General features: G+C 43.7%; 1 protein-coding gene across 3 annotated transcripts in view; it reads right to left on the bottom strand.

Moving 5' to 3' along the window:
* Positions 1–13,177, bottom strand: part of FAM19A2 (family with sequence similarity 19 member A2, C-C motif chemokine like) — a 109,619-nt gene extending 96,442 nt beyond the window's left edge. For all 3 annotated transcript variants that reach the window (XM_019543319.1, XM_019543320.1, XM_019543322.1), the window contains exon 1: positions 13,071–13,177. In XM_019543319.1, the coding sequence (XP_019398864.1) occupies positions 13,071–13,176 (106 nt within the window). In that variant the 5' untranslated portion in view covers position 13,177. The remainder of the gene's footprint in view (positions 1–13,070) is intronic.
* Between the last annotated feature and the right edge of the window lie 6,432 nt (positions 13,178–19,609).

Here is a 19,609-nt window from a genome sequence, read left to right as displayed (position 1 = left end):
GGTGCAGCAGGAAAGCCCACACTTCCCCAAAACATTCACCACTATCTAGAGGGGTACCTATGCCTACATGATGCATTTCTGCCCCAATAGCCAAGGACACAATTGCCGCAGGCATCAACACACTTTTCCACATAAGAGGCCTGTGTCTGCCTAGCTGAGGGGGCATTGGCTGCTCAAAAAAGTTTTGCACTGCCTCCCACCTCCCTGCATGCTGTGGTGGGGGGACTCCAGGGGCCATGAGGAAGCTCAGCCAGTCCAGGGGCAGGGAAGGGAGGGGAGAACCCTCATCACAGTGCAGGGCTTGCTGGGTAGGCTTTGCAGATGCCCCTGGCAGCCTGAATCTGAACCCACTGGCAGCATTGTGAAGCTCCTGCTGGTGTCCTGGAGTGCAAGGGTGTGGTGCTTGGCTAGCCAAGCATATTCCCACTCTGGGAAAGAGCTGGATTTCTTCAGGGTAGGTGGTGCCATCCCTGGGTTGGCCTCCTGGCTGGGGCTGTGCACCCACAGGTCATGTCAGGTGCTAGCCTGGGCTGCCAGAGCTGCTGGATGAAGCCAGGAGTGGGCTGGCCCCTGGTAACCTAAGGAGCCCTCCGCTGCTGACATCTCATCACCACTGCTAGGCCACAATGGAGGCTCCAGCAGCTTGCCTGTGCTGGAGAACACCTTTATGCAGCACTGCCACATCAACAGGTCATGCCCATGATTCCACTCGTGGCCTGCCAGGGGCTCATAGATGTGGGAATTGGAGTGCCCACCCCTGGAAAACTGGCTCTTGACCTCAGCATCACCCCACAGTGCCACAAGGTCTGCAGTCTTATCCTGGGACCAGTTGGGCCCCCAGGACATGGTTTGTGGCACTGGGGATGCAGCATGGCTCCCTCGATGGCCTGCAGGGGCTGTGGCCATGAGTCTGAGTGCTGCAGGGCCTAGGCAGGTGCCTGAAGCACAGGAGCACAGCATGCATCAGGTAGGCAGGTGGTAGGGCTAACCCAGGGGCCAATACCAGGGTCCATGAAGGCTGCTGTGGTTGGCACAAGCCCACTGCTGTGGGACCTGGTGGCCAGAGGCAGGCAGCAGACGGCACAGGCTCCAGCACCACCACAGAGTTTTAAACGGGTAGACAAAGAGCTGCCTCAGACCTGGGGCTGGAAAAGCTCCAAGCCCTATGGCCCTGAGGCCAGACTGAGGGTGGCCCCCTGGTGGTGGACCTGACTAGGAGCATATTTGCTCCTGGTCGGCATCTACACATACACTACTGCACAGTAGCTACTGCATGGTTAATTTCCTACCAACATTTGCACAGTAGACCAACTGAACAGTAGAGTAATTTACTATGCAGTAAGTGCCTGCATGTGTAAATGATGGCACTTTACTGCACAGTAAATTATTCTACTGTGCAATAAAATGTCTCATGTAGATGTGCCCATGCTTGACAGCCAAGCGATGAAGCAGTTTACCAAGACCATTCATCAATTTCTAGGAATGTCTAAAATGTATGCTCTCATTATAAACTTCTAGTGCATATTTAACTTGAACAGTATTAGACAGTAATACTCATAATAAAGTTGTGGGGGTAACAGGACATGTGAATACAATTCATTTAGAAGCATTAAAATCCATGTTGAAGCAGCAAGGTACATATAATAGTAAATAAAATACAGGTAATGGGATGAATTATAGGCAAATGGTTCTTCAGAGAGGAAAACTTATCTAAGGGAAATGTTGTAGTGACACCAAAAGGCTAAACTGTCTCTTTAAGCCAAACTCCTGCCATTAGTAGCCTCTAGAGGCACTGTGCCACATTCACTGACATGCTTCAGCTACTTTGACCTGCTCAAGTAATGTAAAGTAACCACAAACCTGACATACTATAATTTGGCATAATTGTAGTTTCATAACTGCTCTGAATCATTAGCGAATTGGGTCCATTGCATCTGAGGCAGGCAGACTGTCATGAGGAATGACACATAACTATGGGGGAACCAGGATTTTATAAATGGAAGTGTGGGATCACTGACCTGCACTGCACAGATGGCTGCACACCCTCTCCCACTCTCCCATATACTGGGGAAGGCAGATGGTACAGAAGGTAGATGCACCAAATGACTAAAAAAAAAAGTCTTTCAGGCAAGTAAAATTCTCCCCTCCACCTCCCTTTTCCCTCCATGCCCAGAGGCACGTTCTCTCCCCTTCCCTTCCATTCCTTCCTTCCCAACACACCGCTGCTGCCCAGCTAATGGTGGGACAGGAGGGGAGGGCACTCCAGAGCCATTCCTGAGCAGCTCTAGCCAGGCTGCACATGGAGCCAGGTTTGGCTAGTGGCAGCAGTGGCAGCAGGCAGGTTCCCTTCCCCCATGCCTGCTTCCAGGCTGGCAGGGAACACCAGGGAGTCCCAGCAGGGAGGAGCTTACTGCTGCTTTTGTCCCTCAGTGAGCCTGGTTCTGCATGATGTAGCTGGAGCAGGCAAGAAAAGCTCTGGAGCTCTCCTCAATCCTAGGACAGCTGGAGACAGCAACTGTAGTGGGCGGGAAGGAGTGGGGCAGAAGCAGGGAGGAGATGTGCCACAGAGCACAGAAAGGAAGGGAGCGAGGATTCTTTCTTGCTTCTGGGACTTTAAAAAAAAAAGTCCCTGGCTGCTGTTCCCATAGCATGGTCAAGTGAAATGGAAGTGCATCCACATCACTGTACTCCCACCTGGATCCACCCCTGCACACAGCTATAGCTATTATTATACCTTTTAACAAGATGCAGCATAAACTTACCCCACATCAAGTCAGACCCAGTGCTGAATACAGGGCTGTGCAGCACTTGAAACATAGGAGTTCGTTACTGCTACAGACAAAATGTGTCCCAGCTCCTGCACAACTCTAATGGTCACACCATTGTTATCTGTGGGAGTTATGCACTCAGCACTGGGGGTGCTGGAAGAATTGGAAAATACCCATGGAAGGTTTTAGAAAAATCGTTTGAACCAGACCCAACCACTGCCATTTCATTGAGTCTGCACAGCCTGAGCCACGAGGCTCAACAAAGGTACAAGTTTGGTTTCATTCAGTTCAGCAGGGCATTAACATCAACCTTCATAATATAAATACCAGCTTCAATCAGCTACTGCACTACTGATCATTTTAACCAGGAACATCCAGCCCTCTGGGACTCTGGTAGAAGTCTGGGATTGTGGGTAGAGCTTGAGTAAAGTATTATTACTTTTTATTCCATCTGCTCAGTCCTCTTCCGGCCATCATTTTATCTATGCCTCTCTGTTCAGCTGCCCTTCCTTTCAGCCCAACTTCAGCACAATTACTCTCTTGCAGCAGGTGCTGAGATTGATCTTCTATCTGCTAATGCCAAGATGCTCACACTCAGACTCCTATTTGACTGAGTGCAAATCAAGAGAAGAGTCGGAACAGCACTTTCTGAATCCCATGACATCAAACCTCTTGCAAGACAAAAATCCCATTCCCAGGTACCCTGGCAGCTACTCCTGCTATATAACATTTGCTATAAAACATCACACATTGATTTCAACCCTCTTGAAAATCTTAGTGCAACAGGCTGTGTTAATAAGGAGCATGATTATACTTTTAAAAATCAATAAAAAACCATGTCTGTGTTTTTAACCAACTTACAGGCATCAGCTAAATAATTTACCTACTCTTTTCTCAAATCAAATGGTCTCTCAATCTTTGCACACTTTTTAAATGAAAATAATTTATTGCCCAGATGCATCGAGTAAATCCAAAGAGACTCAATTACCTTATTATCTACATTGAGTATTTTTTGGTTCAGTAACAAATTTCTCCTGACAAGCAGAAACATTTACTGTTAGAGATGCTATTGGATAACTACCTGTTCTATCCAGGGATTTAAAATTCAATATAAAGTTTATTGTTTTGCACTTTGAGGTTCATTAGCTTATGCTCAGATCTCAAAACTATGCTTAATTTCTTTAGTTAGATTACTTTGTGGCATACTTCTTTTTTATCAGCACACAAAAAAGCTGGAGTAATGTTAAGGATGTAACAGGCACAAGCAAAAAACCCAAAGTCATGGAATTCCAATGTCCTTCAAACTGGGGTACACACTGTCCTGGGGGTGACATCATAAACTTCTGGGAGTACACAAAAAGAAGGACTGACAAAGCAGAAGGAGGAAAGAAGAGAATAATAAACAGAAGGAAAGAAAGAAAAGTTTAAAAATGAAGAACAGCTCTACAATATCTGTTTGGTTGTGGAAACACTGCAGTGACACAAAGTGTTAATTTCTTTTATCTGCAACCTGTAAGTAATAAAAGGTGCACAATCCCCAAAAGTTTGAAAACCATTGTCCTAAACTGTAGGCTTAGAAATTGCTGTACCACAGTAGTCTCTTACCTAAAAAGAAAGAAGTGAGAGCAAGCTATCAGTATATTTCTTTTCCAAAATGATCATTCCTCATGTTTGAAACCTTAAAAAGTGATGCAATATAATGTTCAGCAAATCAGTTCATGTTCCCTATGATAGAAATAGCAAGAAGCCAGTGATGCTGAACTGATGCCTTCCTGCCATATCTGTCGGTGAACACTATTTATTTGTACAGGTTTATTTGTCTTCCATGGACTGGGGGTAAGGAGGAGGATCAGTATCAGTTTTAAAATAAAATACATTTATGGATTTGTAAGGTAGAAATATTTCTGGTAGAGCCACTCACAAGGTAGATTCATTTTTAGGCTAGTAACCTTGAAGGTGCCCTTTTAAGATTGATATTCCATTCTTTGCTTGTCTTCCTGCATATAGCTATAGCAGCACAAATAGTATCTAATTCGGCGTACTGATTCATAGGCTTATACATACCCAGGTTTTGGTAAGACATCCAACACTGTTGTAGGAGTGCCTCCCAGGCATTTAAAAAGAAATAAAATTTCTGTTTCTTCCCCACAGGTAGCAATAAGTAGCGTGCAAGTGGGCTCATATCCCCATGCATGCTTACTGAGGAAAACCTAAGTCAAAAAGAGGATACATTTGGTTTCGAACACATTCAAATTAGTCATCATTCTTTTCTCTTCTAGTAGTGAGTTACACAGTTGTAATCTAGGTTGAAGGACTAAAACAACTAACTCAATGTGGGGACAGCAGTCTCATCAAGCCAGATTCAGTAACGCAAGCTGAGTTGGGCATCTGGACAGAGATCACGTGGGAGATGATGATGGACATACTGACAATCCGTTTCATGTTGAACAGAATGAATCTATAATTCTGAGTCTTGACCTTGACTACTGCAGCTCCAAAGAATATAGTTGTCATCTGGGTCTAAGAGACTGGCGTTGGATCCCAGGCCTTATGCTCTTACCTTTTTTGTTACTGATTTCAAGTTGCTAATGTCTGCCATATTTCTGAAATGGGTGCAACCAGGATAAATGTAGGTCTGTCAGAATCAGCTGTCCATATGAATAAGGTAGTCATCATCTTTTTTTCTTACACTAGTTTTGAGGGGAAAAACTGGGTGTAAGAATTGGTTTTTAACATGTTCATGACCAAGATCCACATCAACCTTGTTGGCACCTTCCCAGAAGGGTGATGCAAACTAACAGGGTTAGGCACATGGGTTGCACCCCATGAGTGGGAATATGCAGTTTGCAGCACCTCATAGCCTTTTAGGGCACTGCAAATCACATGCAGTACTTGTTAATCTGTTTACTGCACTGCATATGTGCAGTGTAGGGACAACATTAGATACCGGGAAATCCCAGTATCTAAAAACAAACATCTCCAAAAAAGGGATGCAGTTCACATGGTAACAGCATGTAATGCCTGAAGCCAGAGCCATGCTCTGCTGCTGGTCAGGTTCCATGCACCACTGCTGCAGCCCCAGGAGGCCCACAGGACCCCAGGAAAGGCTGCTGGGACCAGCCCAGGTGCTGGTCCCAGCCTCCCCTATCCCACCTGGGGAAATTTGCCATGTGCCACAGCACACATGTAGGGGCGTGCCTGGGGACAAGTAGCAGCAGTACAAATATGCACCACTGCTATTTATCCCTGGAGACATGTATGTGCATGCTCATGGGGTGCTCCCATAGGTATTTTATGCAGTCAAAGGGGAGACCTAGGCAACTCCCATGGGTGATCTAGAACAGGGATGAACTTACTTCTCACCCACAGGAAATACCTGGCACAGGAATGTGTCTGAACTTCCTCTTTTTCTTGGAGCTTAGGCATCTGACTTAGGGTTGCAAGAGAAACACCTTTGTCATACCACAGGATCCAGACCACCAAAAATGGAGGCACCTATCTGACCAGCAGGCACACTGAGTTCATCTTGGCACTCGAACATATTAATGGTAGTAATGCCATCCAAATTTCACCAAACATCCTAGCAATTAAAGCCCTTTCCTAGGAAGTGGCAGACCCAGATTCATTTTGAGGGGACTGAAGCCTATATCTTCCAGGACACTGAACTAAAGCAAAGCTCTATAGTTGCAACCTCTACCTGTCTTATAGAAACTGAGCAGTCCTTCATGCATGATGCATAAATATTAAGCTTAGCAAACAGGAAAGAGCATGACTCAGCAAACCAGGAAGAACAGCACTTCCTGGAGAGGGAGAATCCTGTATTCCAATACTCCTTTTCAGAAGTATTTTTGTAACCAATGACTAGAAACCAAGACTCTCTGTTCTCAGGGGAGTGTCATCCTTCTTGAATCAGATTCACACACCTTCCTGCTTGCTCTCTTTTCTAGTTTCCTCACCATCTGAGCGAGAAGGGCATGAGCCCAGGTCTCCAACTTCCTGGGAAAGGGCTCTAGGAGTAGATCCAGAGGGGGTAGGCAGTAACATGGTCCCACTCCTTAGCCCACAGTGTAGCTTAGCCAGCTCCAGTTCTCAGCAGTTCCTGATAACTGGTTTCTCTGTAGTCTCCAGACTACACCATAGGAGCAACAGTTAGGGACTTTTGCTAAGGATTTTCAAGCCTCCCTTAGCCCCTTCTCCATTCTTTGTCAGCAATTCCTTGATTCAAGGATGATTTCTATCACTGATGGGCCTTGAGATCACATAAGAGCACAAGCCTTGAGCCACAGAATTGTCCACAGAAGTTGCAGATCTTTCTGCAGGGGACAGTAGGCCATTGGCTAGGATTTCTCTTATTTTCCTTTCTCTGCTTCAAAGGCAAGGAACTTTACCTCAAAATGGGCTGCCACTTGGTTAATGTTGCAGTGCCTCAACAGAAAGCACCTCCATGGAGTCGATCCATGAATGATGCATGCCCCCCGCGGCTGGGGGGGCACAGCAGGAGCAGGAGCGAGGTGGCAGTGGTGGGAGTGCAACTGCAGTAAGCGGGGGAGCTCCTGCAGATGCTGCTGGTGCGGTCAGTGGCGGGGGGTGTGGGGTGGCGAGTGCTGACCAGGGCTTGGTGACCACCCACAGATGCCCCCAACAGGGTCGGCAGCGGTTAGCGGGGATCACGGATTACCCATAGACACCGCTGGTGGTATTAGCGGCAGGGTGGTGAGCAGTGACTGCCCACAGGCGCCAGCATCAGTGTTGGCAGTGGCAAGCAGGGACCACCCACAGACACTGGTGGCGGTAGTGGGGGGGGAGGGAGGGATGGTGAGCAGCAAGCAGGGACCACCTGAAGATGCTGCTGGCTGCTTCAGCGGTGGGAGGGGTGGGGAGCAGGTGGGCAGTGGTGAGCAGCAACCTCCAGCAGAAGCTGGCGACAGCTTTGGTGGCAACCAATCTCGGGGGAGGCATGTGCCCCCCTGCACTCCCTCTACATGTCACCTATGGAGAACAAGGATGATGACTGTATTGTAGACTTGGATCTTCATGTTTTTGCAGAGATCACAATGAATACAGACATGCTAAAGCAATTTCCAAAAGGAGGCACATCAGATCCTATGTTGGAAAGAGTTCTCTACTGAGGTAAAGTTGCTCGACTACGTCTAGGGTCTTCCCCTCGATGGTAATTTGGGGAGGAAGGTCATATTCATGGCCTGGGGAAGGCTGATACAGCACTTTAATCTTCTTGATGTTGAGAGAGAGGCCCAAAGTTTAGTAGGCTACTCCAGAAAGATCTAACATGGTCTGAAGTTTTTTCTCGGTGTGCACAAGGATGGTGTAATCTTTGGTGTATTGAAGATCAAGGATGGTTGTTTTGACTACTTTGGCTTTTGACTAAAAACATCCTAGACTGAAGAGCCCTCCATCTGTTCAGTATTCTACATCAATTCAAGAAGGAATGAAAACCAAGATGACTGTCAAAAAATCAAGAACAGAGTTAGGCAATGACACATTCTTGCTTGACCCCAGTTTGGATTACAAATAGAAAAGCCTCCAGTCTGCTACATTAGATGGTCACAGTTATCTGATCCTGGAGAAGCCTCAGGACCTTGATGTACATTTCATGGCATCCAAATTGGCCAGGACTTTCCACAAGGCTTCATGACTCGTGGAATCAAAGGCTTTAGTGAGATTGAAGATGGCCATATACAGGTCCTGCTGTTTTTCCTGGTACTTTTCTTGGACCTGATGGGCAACAAAGATCATGTCAGTTGCCCCACTGGATGATCTGAAACCACAGTGAGATTCTGACAGGATTTCTCAGCAAGAGGTAGAAGTCAGTTCAGGAGGATGCAGGCAAATATTTTCCCTGGTGTGGAAAGGAGGGCAATACCTCAATGCTCAGACTTTCCTCCTCTCTTGAAGATAGTCATGATGTTGGCATTCCTCAGGTCCCCATTTCTTCCCAATGATGCCACTCCAGAGTTCCAAGTCACATCCAACTCTGGCACTGAAGTCACCAAGGAGAATGATCTTTTCCTTGCAAGTATTAGTCAGAATGTGATCAAGGTTAAAGTAGAACTGTTCTGTCACATCACCATCAACATCAAGCATTAGGGCATACGCACTGATGACAAAGGTGTACTGGTTGTTCCTGCACTTAAAATGAAAGGTCATAAGACATTCATTAATGCCCACAGGGAACTCTGTAAGTTGTCTGATGAGCTGGTTTTTGATGGCAAAGCTGACACTGTGAACACATCTGTCCTGGGCTCCCCTCCCAGAAGAAGGTGTAGCCCCCACCCTCTTCCCACAGCTTCCCCTCATCCGGTTGTTTTGTCTCACTCAGTGCTGCGACATCGATGTTGTATCTCACTAATTCCCTGAAGATTATGGCAGTTCTTTTTTCTGGTCATTCATTGCCTTAGCTATGCACCAAGGTGCAAATATTCCTCACTGTAAAAATCATTGTCTTTTTATAATGTTTTCAACAGCAGGCAGAGTTAGCCCATTGGACACCATTATCCAGTCAGAAGCAGATAAGACAGTCTAGGTTTAGGGCACCTTTTCTAGCTCCTTCCCCATGTGGGATTCATTAGAAATGGGGCTCATTACAAAACACCATGGTATTTTGTAATGAGCCACATGAATGAGCACAGTGTCAGAGTGAAAATGCATGCTTTGCAGCTCTCTAAGGAAACACGGACTTTGGAAGAGGTGCCAAAACAGTTTTGCTGCTTCTGAAATAGGGTTGATATGGATCAATTATTGTGACTTAGGCCCCCTCTACACCAGCAGGTAAAGAAACAATAGGATCTAACACACAATTGTACCTCCTCCCACACCACATGTGCATGACAGGAGGTGTGACTGTGTGATCTCACATTAGATCCCATCACATCTTATCACTGGTAGAGGGAGAAAGCTCCCAGCCACAGGGGTGCCCCATGTACCTCTGAGACTGAGAGACTGCAGCAGCCATGATCTCCCAGGCCCAGCTATGATCTCCCAGGCCAGGGTGTGTGAAACCCCTGGGCCCTGGGGATCAAGGCAGTCATGATCCCTAGGACTTGGGAGTGTATGAAACCCCCAAATCCTAGGGACTGTAGCTGCCTCAATCCCTAAAGCCTGGGGGTTTCAGGTTGGTGCACCTCTGTGGTTAGAAGCCCCCCCAGTTAACATTTTCAATGTCTAACTTTATAGCTGGTTGGAGCATTTTATTATGTGATAGCTACTTTGCATGTGTGGCTGGTCTTAAAGTAAATACACAATTAAACAGTTCATTGTGCAATACCTGTAGTATGTAGGAGGGGACCTTAGTCACTAAATAGCTCTTTAAGGCCTGCGTAGGGACCTACATAAGGCTGACTTAGATCTGGCCCTAAGTCAATAGGATGAAAAGATTCTTGTAAAGATGTAGATAATTGATCTAATAGATTGCAGGGGCTTCTTCACAGTCATTAAGTTTGTCATGTCAATATGTTATTAGGGACTTCTATAAATGAAGACTAATGATGCAATAGGTAATTATCACTAAGAAGCTACTGCATTTTTCAGTGTTTGGAAAATGTACTTTGAGGAGAATGGGGTCATACCCTCCTTGGGTCCACCTTAACTCCATTCCTGTTGTAGACTGTGGAGGAGATTTTCAAAGGTACAAAAGGGAAGTAAGGCTGTGAATTTCTTCAAAAGGCAATGGAAGTTGAACAGCTAAATCCCACTTGTGCCTTTGAAAGTATATAGAAAGTGCAGCAGCTCTTCAGATGTAATAAACCACAAGCTAAAAATCCTTCTGAATATTTTTTCTTTCTAAACAAATCTGAATATGAGCATAGATGCCTGCGCTAAATTAAATACTGCAGTCATGTTGTTTTCTTTAGTGTTTCCCACAAGAATAAAACTTCCCCATTGTTCCCCTATTTGCAAACGGCCTTCAGCATTACAGTTGGAAAAAAAATGTTAACTTGCAGAAACACAACACAAAGTCCCTAAAGCAGGCATGGGCAAAATAAGGCCCATGGACCAGATCCAGCGTGCCAAGGGATTTAGTTCAGTCCACAGCAGGTCTCTCAGTCCCACCCAGACCAAGCACAGGGCCACAGCCTGATCCCACCATCCCCATGCACACAGCAAAGCCAGGGCAGTGCAGTGCCCAGATTTGCTTCATAGACATTCAGGCTGGAAGGGACCCCAGAGCATCATCGAGTCTTACTGGCAGCTCTAGTTGCAGCAGCTCTTTCTGATTGCTGTTGCCACCAGGCCCAGCCCTGCTGCCCAGGTACCCCAGGCCATCTGCTCCACACGCGCTGATGGGGGTGGGACCCATGTGGGCAGGGTACACAGCTGGGTAGATGGGATGAGGCCATGGGGAGGTGGGGAGTGGTGTCTGGGAGTGGGACTGGAGGTGGGGCCAGGATTATGGGGCAATGACAGCATGGGGCCAGGGCAGAGCTGTGATCAGCTGCCCATATGTCTCTGCCCGCAGAACTGGTATCCGCTGCAGGGCTGTGTAGGGAGCGGATTGTGGAATGGCCTCATACTGTCACCACCCTACAATCCTGGCCTTAGTCCCACCCACTCATCCCGCTCTTGGATGCTGCCTCCTGCCTACTCATGGCCCCATCCCAGCTGCCCAGCTGAGCACAGAGCAGAGCCACTTTAGGGAGTTTCGGTGAGCTGTTGCAAGGGCAAGGGGGAAGGTGCTGACCCAGCACAGGAGAGGGTACCTGTGACCGCTCACCAAAATTCCCTAAGTGGCCCTGGGGCCCAAATAATTGCTCACCCCTGCCCTAAATCCAATAACCTGGCTTGTGTACATGACATTTTTTTTCAAGTTATTTTTTCTCTAAGGCTAGGATTCAGAATGCCAAGCATGGAACAGAAAAGAAATAGAGCCCCATTATGATTTCCTTTGTACACATCTCTGCAGAAAACTGGACCTGGTATGCCAGTATCTCTTCTCATTTGCACCGCAGTAACTTGACAAATATTTTTTTTTTTTTACACAGCTTTATCATTTTAATATGAAATGTAACTGGCTTAAAAGACCAATCCTTTTTATATACACTTTTTAATCCAAGTAACAATCACATTTTCATGCAATTTAAACAGGATCCTGATTGAAATAATGAAATAATATAGTTTGATTGGCCACTGTGGATGAGGTCAAACCTTTGATAGGTAACTGGTATCAAACAAAAGTTTGAACAGGGTCCAAAGGGGAATGATGAAAGAACATGTTTTATCCACCACAATATTGAAAACTTAGAAGAAATTCAATGGAAAAGGACTTGGTATCCTAAAATGCTTAACTGATTATATATTTTGAAGAAACATATCTCCATATCACATAAATGTATCTGGCACCTACAAAACCCTCCTGTTACTTTGAAAGAAAGAGAATAGTTTGTTTTATTATCTTTTTCTCATTTTAACTCCTTACTTTTATGTTTATGTGCCTCAATATATTCAGTCTACTTGGAATCAGAGAATAAATTGCCAATAAGCAGACAGCACAGGGTAAGAAGTGAACTTCAAAATTACCTTGGACTGCAGGGAAACTTAACTCATGCTGTAGGGAAATTATTCTTTGGCTTGGGGACACAAACCACAAACAAAAAGACTAAAAAAAGGAAAGACATTTACAGGTGTCAAGGAACCATCACACATATGCTTATACAGAATAGAGACTTGAATTGCCAGACAGAAAGATGCTTCACATTGCTGAAGTTACTAGAGGACTGCTTCAGTGTCATATTCCAGGCACCAGTGTGCATAGGAGAGAGGCACACTGGAAAACAAGGCTTTCCTAGCACTTTATTTCAGTGTAGAATTAGACAATAATATTCAGTACGTATTCTCCATGAAGTTACCCTTGACAGGTAATTTGCATGCAATAGCAGCATAAATGTTATTGAAGATTGTTTCTTTCTGAGGTTCATTTCAGGAATTCATCTACAGCACTTATATGTGCTGTTTGATGCATCTATTTTTATGATGGAAGCATTTTTATTTTATGTTTACTCGGTCTTTCAAGTTGACCATCTTTGATAACAAAATAGCAAAGAAGTTGTTCCAGTCATACAATCATAAAAGTACAGTTGGACTGCTTAAACTCATATGGGACTAGTCCTCAAGGAATTAAAATAACCCTGATCATTGAAAACTTCTCCTATTACTGATCTGTGGATCACTTATTATGAGAAACAAATACACACAGAAAAGTGACACAGGTCCAATAAGCTACATCATTGTCATTCTGCTGATGGAGGCCGTACATATTACAATGTAGTGAAACAGAGTGGAATTCCTTACCTTTATGATGGTTTGCCCCAGATGCTAATTTCCCCCAGAGTGTTACAACAAATATTATTATAAGAAGTTTTCCTTTTGTTGCTTTCTGTAAATATCTCTTATTCATCCTGAAAATGAAAATACAAAAAATATTTAAATGAAGCTTTTTTAAGCTCTTTTTCTTTTTTTCCTTTTTTTTTTTACAATTTTAAGGTGAATTTAATCACTGTAACAGGTGTCTGATTGACAGCCCTGGAATTAGAAACCCTGTTTACTATAAAAAAGGCAGAACATGGACAGTATTAGTATAGTCTCCAAACCCTAATCTGCCAGGTTGCTCAACCTCAACAGAAAGGCTGTATCTAGGACTTATCAAATGTTTTATGCCTCCATCAGCAGGGCTTGTATGTAATCTCAATCAGTGTTCTCTAGCCTCTCAGGGGAAGTCATCAATAGATACCCTACTAACCTTGACCTCATGATGAATTCAGTCTAGGTTGGCTTTGCTGAAGCAAGATAATTTCATTCTATCATCATGGACCTGCCAAGATCGATCTGGCCCTTTACCCTAGTACAGTGGCATTCAGGCTTTAGCTGTACAGACACCTGCAACCCTGAGCAATATAGAGGGGATGCATCTGATTAGAGCACTAGCAAATGCAGCACCCTCATAGGAGAGATCCCCATGTTATTAGACATACATGAGGTGGTCAGCAGAATGCTGAGTCATGTGGGATTCACAACCATCTCTCCTATCTAGCCCAATAACCAGGCACAGATAGGAGATACTGGGCATGTCTACACAAGACTCTAAAAGCACATTAACACATCACAACAAAAGCCATGCTAATGAGCTAATGCTCAGTAGAATTAGTCTACTGAGCATTAGCAGCACTTAAAATGTGAACACTGGTGCTACTGTGGAGTAGTACCAGTTATTTCACATTGAGTTAGTACAGGTACTAAACATAATGAGCAGTAACTATGGTGCATTAATGCATGTATAGAGCTGCAGGGAGCTGCAAGCACCCACAAAGTAATCACAATGTGACATACTAATATTATATTGCATCATCCTAGTTTTATTATAACTTTTAGCAGTATGTGATGATACTCAGCTGCAAAGTTAAAGTACAAGGTTGAGCAGTTATTTTCTCTGCAACTTTACACAAAGACAAAATGGTTCTTCAGCTGCCGAAAGACAAGAACTGTAGCATCACAAAAAACACGGCTGGAAGGGGCCTCAAGAGATTTTCTAACCCAGCCCCGGTTCAAGGCAATATCATCACTATATAAACTGTTCCAAACTTTGTTTAACCTAGACTTAAAAACTTCTAGTGATGGAGATTGCACAAGTTCTCTAGGTAAACCTTTTCTGGTGCGTAAGAGCCCTCACAGTTAGAAAGTTCTAAGCATCTAATTTAGCAACCTGCTCTTGTATTTAAGAATTAAAGTTTTGCAGCAATTGGTGAAAAGTACTACAATGAAACCTCTCCTCACTTTTCATTCTCCCTGAGCCCTAAGGAGATGGCTAAGAAACATTTCTGCAGGATGATCACATTTTGAGAGGATGATGATGTCTATCCTACATCATTTACACTAAAAAGCTATAAACTTGATCATTTGAACCAAATTATTACTATTTTATAGTGCATGGAACTGAAATACTTTTCCTTCTGAGCTGAAAAAATATGCACTGCTTCAGACTGAGATGCTATCTCCACATTTCTCCCCTAATACATTAATAAGTCAATATTAAAATGAATATTCCCTCACTTCCCCTTATTCTGTTTATTCACAGCACTACCCCATCAACCAACAAGCTCTCTGGAAAAAATGTACTGCATGATCATGCTACATGTTGATCTCTTTTCTGCCTCATAAGAGCAGTCCCAAAGCAGCACTGACTGGTCTCTTCAAGCCAGGTTCAGACACATTGTTGAGGAGGACCCAACACTTATGATTTCCAAACCTGTAGCCAAATAGCTTCCCCAAATATATAAATCTGCCTTTCAGGGAGACAGTATGATCTTGTTAAACACTGGAGAGGTATAGCTATGTTAGTCTGTTAGTTAGGCATAAGGCAAGATAGGGCTGCGTCTTCTAAACTAACTCAGAGAGATCTCTTGTTTGATACTAGCACTAGAGCTTTTGTCCTGCTCTTAAGTGCTTTATGTTTGCCTTCTGTCCACAAATCTTCAAACTGGCTATCCTAATATAAGAGAGATTTTTGTTTTGACTTTTAGTTAGTGTGACTATACCTAGTAAGGAATGGATTCTCATTAGAAGACTCCTGAAAGAAAAACTTCAAAATAAGGCATATACCCCACACAACTGAAGATGACTTCTCAAGGGCTTGAAGTAGTTTCACTTGAAGAAACTCCAGATCCAAGTTTACAAAGTTAGCCACTTAAAATTAGGGCCCTTCTACACCTGCAGGTAAAGGTGCAATGGGATTTCATGTATGATCCACGCAATCATGCCTTCTGCCATGCTACATGTTTTGCTGCCCCTGCTGCAAGCCCTGCACCTCACAAGGCTCATAACAGTGGTAGCATTCTCCCTTCTGCCCCCTCTGTGAGCCCTGCTGCAAAAACCACACCTGACAAGGCTCACATGGGGCGGGGGGCAGTGTTTTCTTTGCAGCAAGTCCCACAGCTAACAAGTCTCACAGTGGGGGTAGTGCCAGGAATGCTACCACCACTGTGAGCCCTGTCAGCTGTGGGGCTAGCAGCCGGTGGTTGGGAGCCCCTCAGTTGATAGGACTCCCAGCCACAAGGAGAACACTTGGTTACATGTTTAATTACTGGCATGATTAGAACAAGCTACAAAGGTATTCCACATTTGTTGTGGAATAACTTTGTAGCTTGTTTCTTATTTTATCACTCCATTCATGGGTGACTGGTGCCTCATGAGTCGGGGGGACACTTGCCTCTCCCAGCAGCCAGTCAGCAACCAGGGTGGAGGATCCCCCCATTGCCAATCCCACAGACCGAGGTGAAGGGTCCTGTTGGCACTTCTGGGTGAGCACAATCGGCTGGGGGGGGACCGCTTCTCTTGGCTCCCCCACTCCACAGTCAGCTCTTTCAGGGGGGGCACCAGCACTCTCGCCTGCCCACCTCCTGCCCAGGAATGCTGGCTGTGAGGTGGTGCACCAGCGCTCTCAGGGGGTGCACGTGTACCCCTGTGCACCCCGTACACATCGCCACTGACTCCATTAATTGGTTGAATGTGTAGATGGGTCACAACTTACAGTGTGATTAATTGGTTAATCATGCCTTAAGTATAACATATAGAGGGGCCCTTAGGGATCTTAATCAGAAGTTATAACTTAGTCAACAAAATACAAATGGCCTGATTTTTCAAATGTTTGAGTGCATGCAACTCCGTAAGACTTGATTGGAATAAGGGTGGGATGAATGAGATGACAATAAAAAGATGGAAACTGTCCACTACAAATAAGCAAGTCGAAAGTATTACAGCCATTGGTTTATTTGAAACAACAAATATAAGAGGTAGAGTCAATGCTGGTTTATGTTGTGGAAGGCCCTTGAATACAATTATTTTCAGGACTGAAAAGCTGCTGTTAGTGTGGCATGACAGTGGCCACTTATTTAATTTGTCAAAGCTGAAACTCTCCTTTATTGCTTAGTGATACAGCCATTCTGGGGATGGGTGGCTTATTAATGCTGCTGATTACTAGGTCAACACAAGGCAGCTAGCAGGGATGGAGTTTGTCTTTTTAATCTGTCACCTGCCACCCAGGAGTGCTGTTTGCAGTCAGCTTGGTGTGGGTCCTACCTCGGTGCTCCTTCTGCTGCTGTTTTCTCCCTTCCCAGCTGTGCAGTGTGTTTCACTGCTGAGCAAGTAGAGAGGATATGGCAATAGGACAGAACCCAGGAAGGAACAACGTTTGCTCCCCTCCTGCTTGATGGTGCAAACCCCTTGGGACTAGAATAGGGTTGGGTGGGCAGAGAAGAGAGACTTAATGGAATGTTGCTTGGCACCAACATCATAAACAGATGTAGTAAGACTGGGTGTGAAATATTTATACACTGTTCACACAGGCCATGGTCATCAGTGTAACCATAGATTTCCATTTAATTCTTTTATCATAGTATAGAATGTCAAATAATGAATTTCCTTTCAGTTTTGGGGACTTCATCAGCCTGTATCTGATGATGAATAAACAACTGGCATTCCAGAAACAATGGGAAATAGTGCAAAGAGGTATAAACCATTTATGGAGGTATAAACCATGTAGTTTATAGGACAGTGCGACTGATATTGTGATTATTAATCTGTCCCATTCCTCCCTACCCTCTGGAACCTGAAATAAAATCTCCATCAATCATTTTCTCTCAGTACCAGGCTTGTGTTTTAACATGAAATGGCATTCAATCAATTAATTCAATCAAGCTTCCCTTAGAAACCTTCTAGCTGTCCTCTGGAAACACTAGAACATTTTCTAGGTGACAAGGGAGTATCCTACAAACGCACTATTGACACACAAAAAATATATGCGTCTCCATTAAATACGGATTTATCATTTAAGAAATAAAAGTTCTGCCAAAAGAATATTAGCAACCAGAATTCTCTTAGCTTCCCATAACCTATCTTTTATTTTCTTTTTCCAGGAAGTCCAGATAACTAGGAAATAACAAAAATGACCCCTGACTTGGGGTCCATGTACAAAAGCAGTATACCCACCTAAATTATGCTCTATACTGTACTGAATCTTACATTATTTATTAGTTGAGTAAGTTTCTATTGCCTGTGCAAGTAGGTACATAAAGTTTTATTCAACTTTTCTTCTGTAAACTAATGCAGATTTAAAAATGTCTCTCTGGTGGGTAAGGTCCCTTTGTAAAAGTAACATCTGTGTGACCCCTATATGTTTGCATGTTTATACATTCCCTCTATGACATTCCTGTCATGTTTGCTCAGTGAACAAGTAATTTGCCACTCTCATTATTTCAGGTACATGGTAGCTTGTGAAAATCAATCTTCTTTCTGCTTCATACATCACAGCCTATAACAGACACAAAGTGCATTCTGATTCTGAAAATGACAAACCTATTCTCAGAAGCTATTTTGTTTGATCTAGATGCCTAAGAAAAGAAAGAAAATGGGCACTTAGACTGGTAGAACAGGGAAACAGAATGGGAGTCACAGAGGAAATTTCCATGTACAAAGTAAAGGTCCTGTTTTTGAAAAGTGATCTTCTATCAGAGCAATATGTTAATAGCAGGAAGAACAAGTAACTGTAACTGCCATTCAAAAAACATTACTCAGAAATGGTTAAAATACCATTGGTAGATCTCTGCAAGCACAAGTACTACTGTTACATCAGTCTAATTAAATAATTATAGCCACACTATGACATTTGAGTGATACAGGCCTCATCCACTCACACCTGTTCAGCACATGCCAAACCTCTGAAATTAGGCAGTGTAGCTATCTTAGCACATATATACCTCGGTACCACTCTCAGACTCTTTATCTTAGGTGTGTTGCCACTCAGGATCTCTGTAAGCTAGCTACATTGCTTGACTGAAAGCACATGAGACGGATGTGCTTCCTGGTGGTTGTCCCATACACAGCACTGAGACAGCATATGTATCACCTAAGTGAACTACTGTGCTGTGCACAAACCTATTAGCATATGACAACTTTAGCAGGTGATTAATATATGTTTAACTTTATGCATATACTCCCATCCTATTGAAGTTAATGGAACTTATACACATTTAAAATTAAGCATTTGGTCAAGCACTGATCTAAATTGTGAATGATCTAAGTATATTCTTAAGTGCTCTTTTAAATAGGGCATAAAAGAATAAGCTTTAGTGAGAGCAAACAAATAGTAAAAGAAAAAGACATAGTATCCAAAAATTTCAAATATTGAAGTATTAAGTTTAAATAAAATATGTGAACATGGAACAACCTACAATCCATCTCTCTGTCAACATGGTAATTCATTTTCTAACAGCTGGCACAGAGGTGATATGAATAAATAAAAGTAATTATATAATTTATCTATCCCAGAATGCTAGGATGTCAAATTTGCATTTATGTTATCGCAAAATAAGTCTAACAAATGTGGTCCCTTAAATTTTCAGATTTATTAAGAAATTTAGTCACTTGACTCTTCAAGTTTAACAGGAATTTCATAGCTAAAAGCTTAGATCTACAGATGTTTAATAGTGCCAGAACCACTCTTCTGCCCATCTTACTGTAAGAGGAAAACACTCCACTACAGCTCATTTTGCAAATTTTCAATGGGCTTATTCCAGCTCAAATTCTTACTAATCTAGCTTTCAAGGTATTTAAAGGAAGGCACCACCTCTAACTTACTTTTGTATAAAAACTCAACTTCTTTCCTCCTTCCAGTCCCAAAAACCAATACCTTGGATTTAGCTGTGTCAGAGCCTTGTTACATACTAATTTTGGGCAACTCTTAACACCTGGATAGTCTGCACATTAACACCTGAAACTGGCTTTAAGCACTCTGTTCCAGGGGCCGGGACGATAACGAAAACTCACTGGCGGCAGCAGTC

The sequence above is a fragment of the Crocodylus porosus genome, unplaced genomic scaffold, assembly GCF_001723895.1.
Source record: "Crocodylus porosus isolate Cpor-Errol unplaced genomic scaffold, CroPor_comp1, whole genome shotgun sequence".
Classification (NCBI taxonomy): domain Eukaryota; kingdom Metazoa; phylum Chordata; order Crocodylia; family Crocodylidae; genus Crocodylus; species Crocodylus porosus.
Note: the sequence above shows the minus strand (reverse complement) of the source record. Positions and strands in the feature narration are given on the sequence as shown.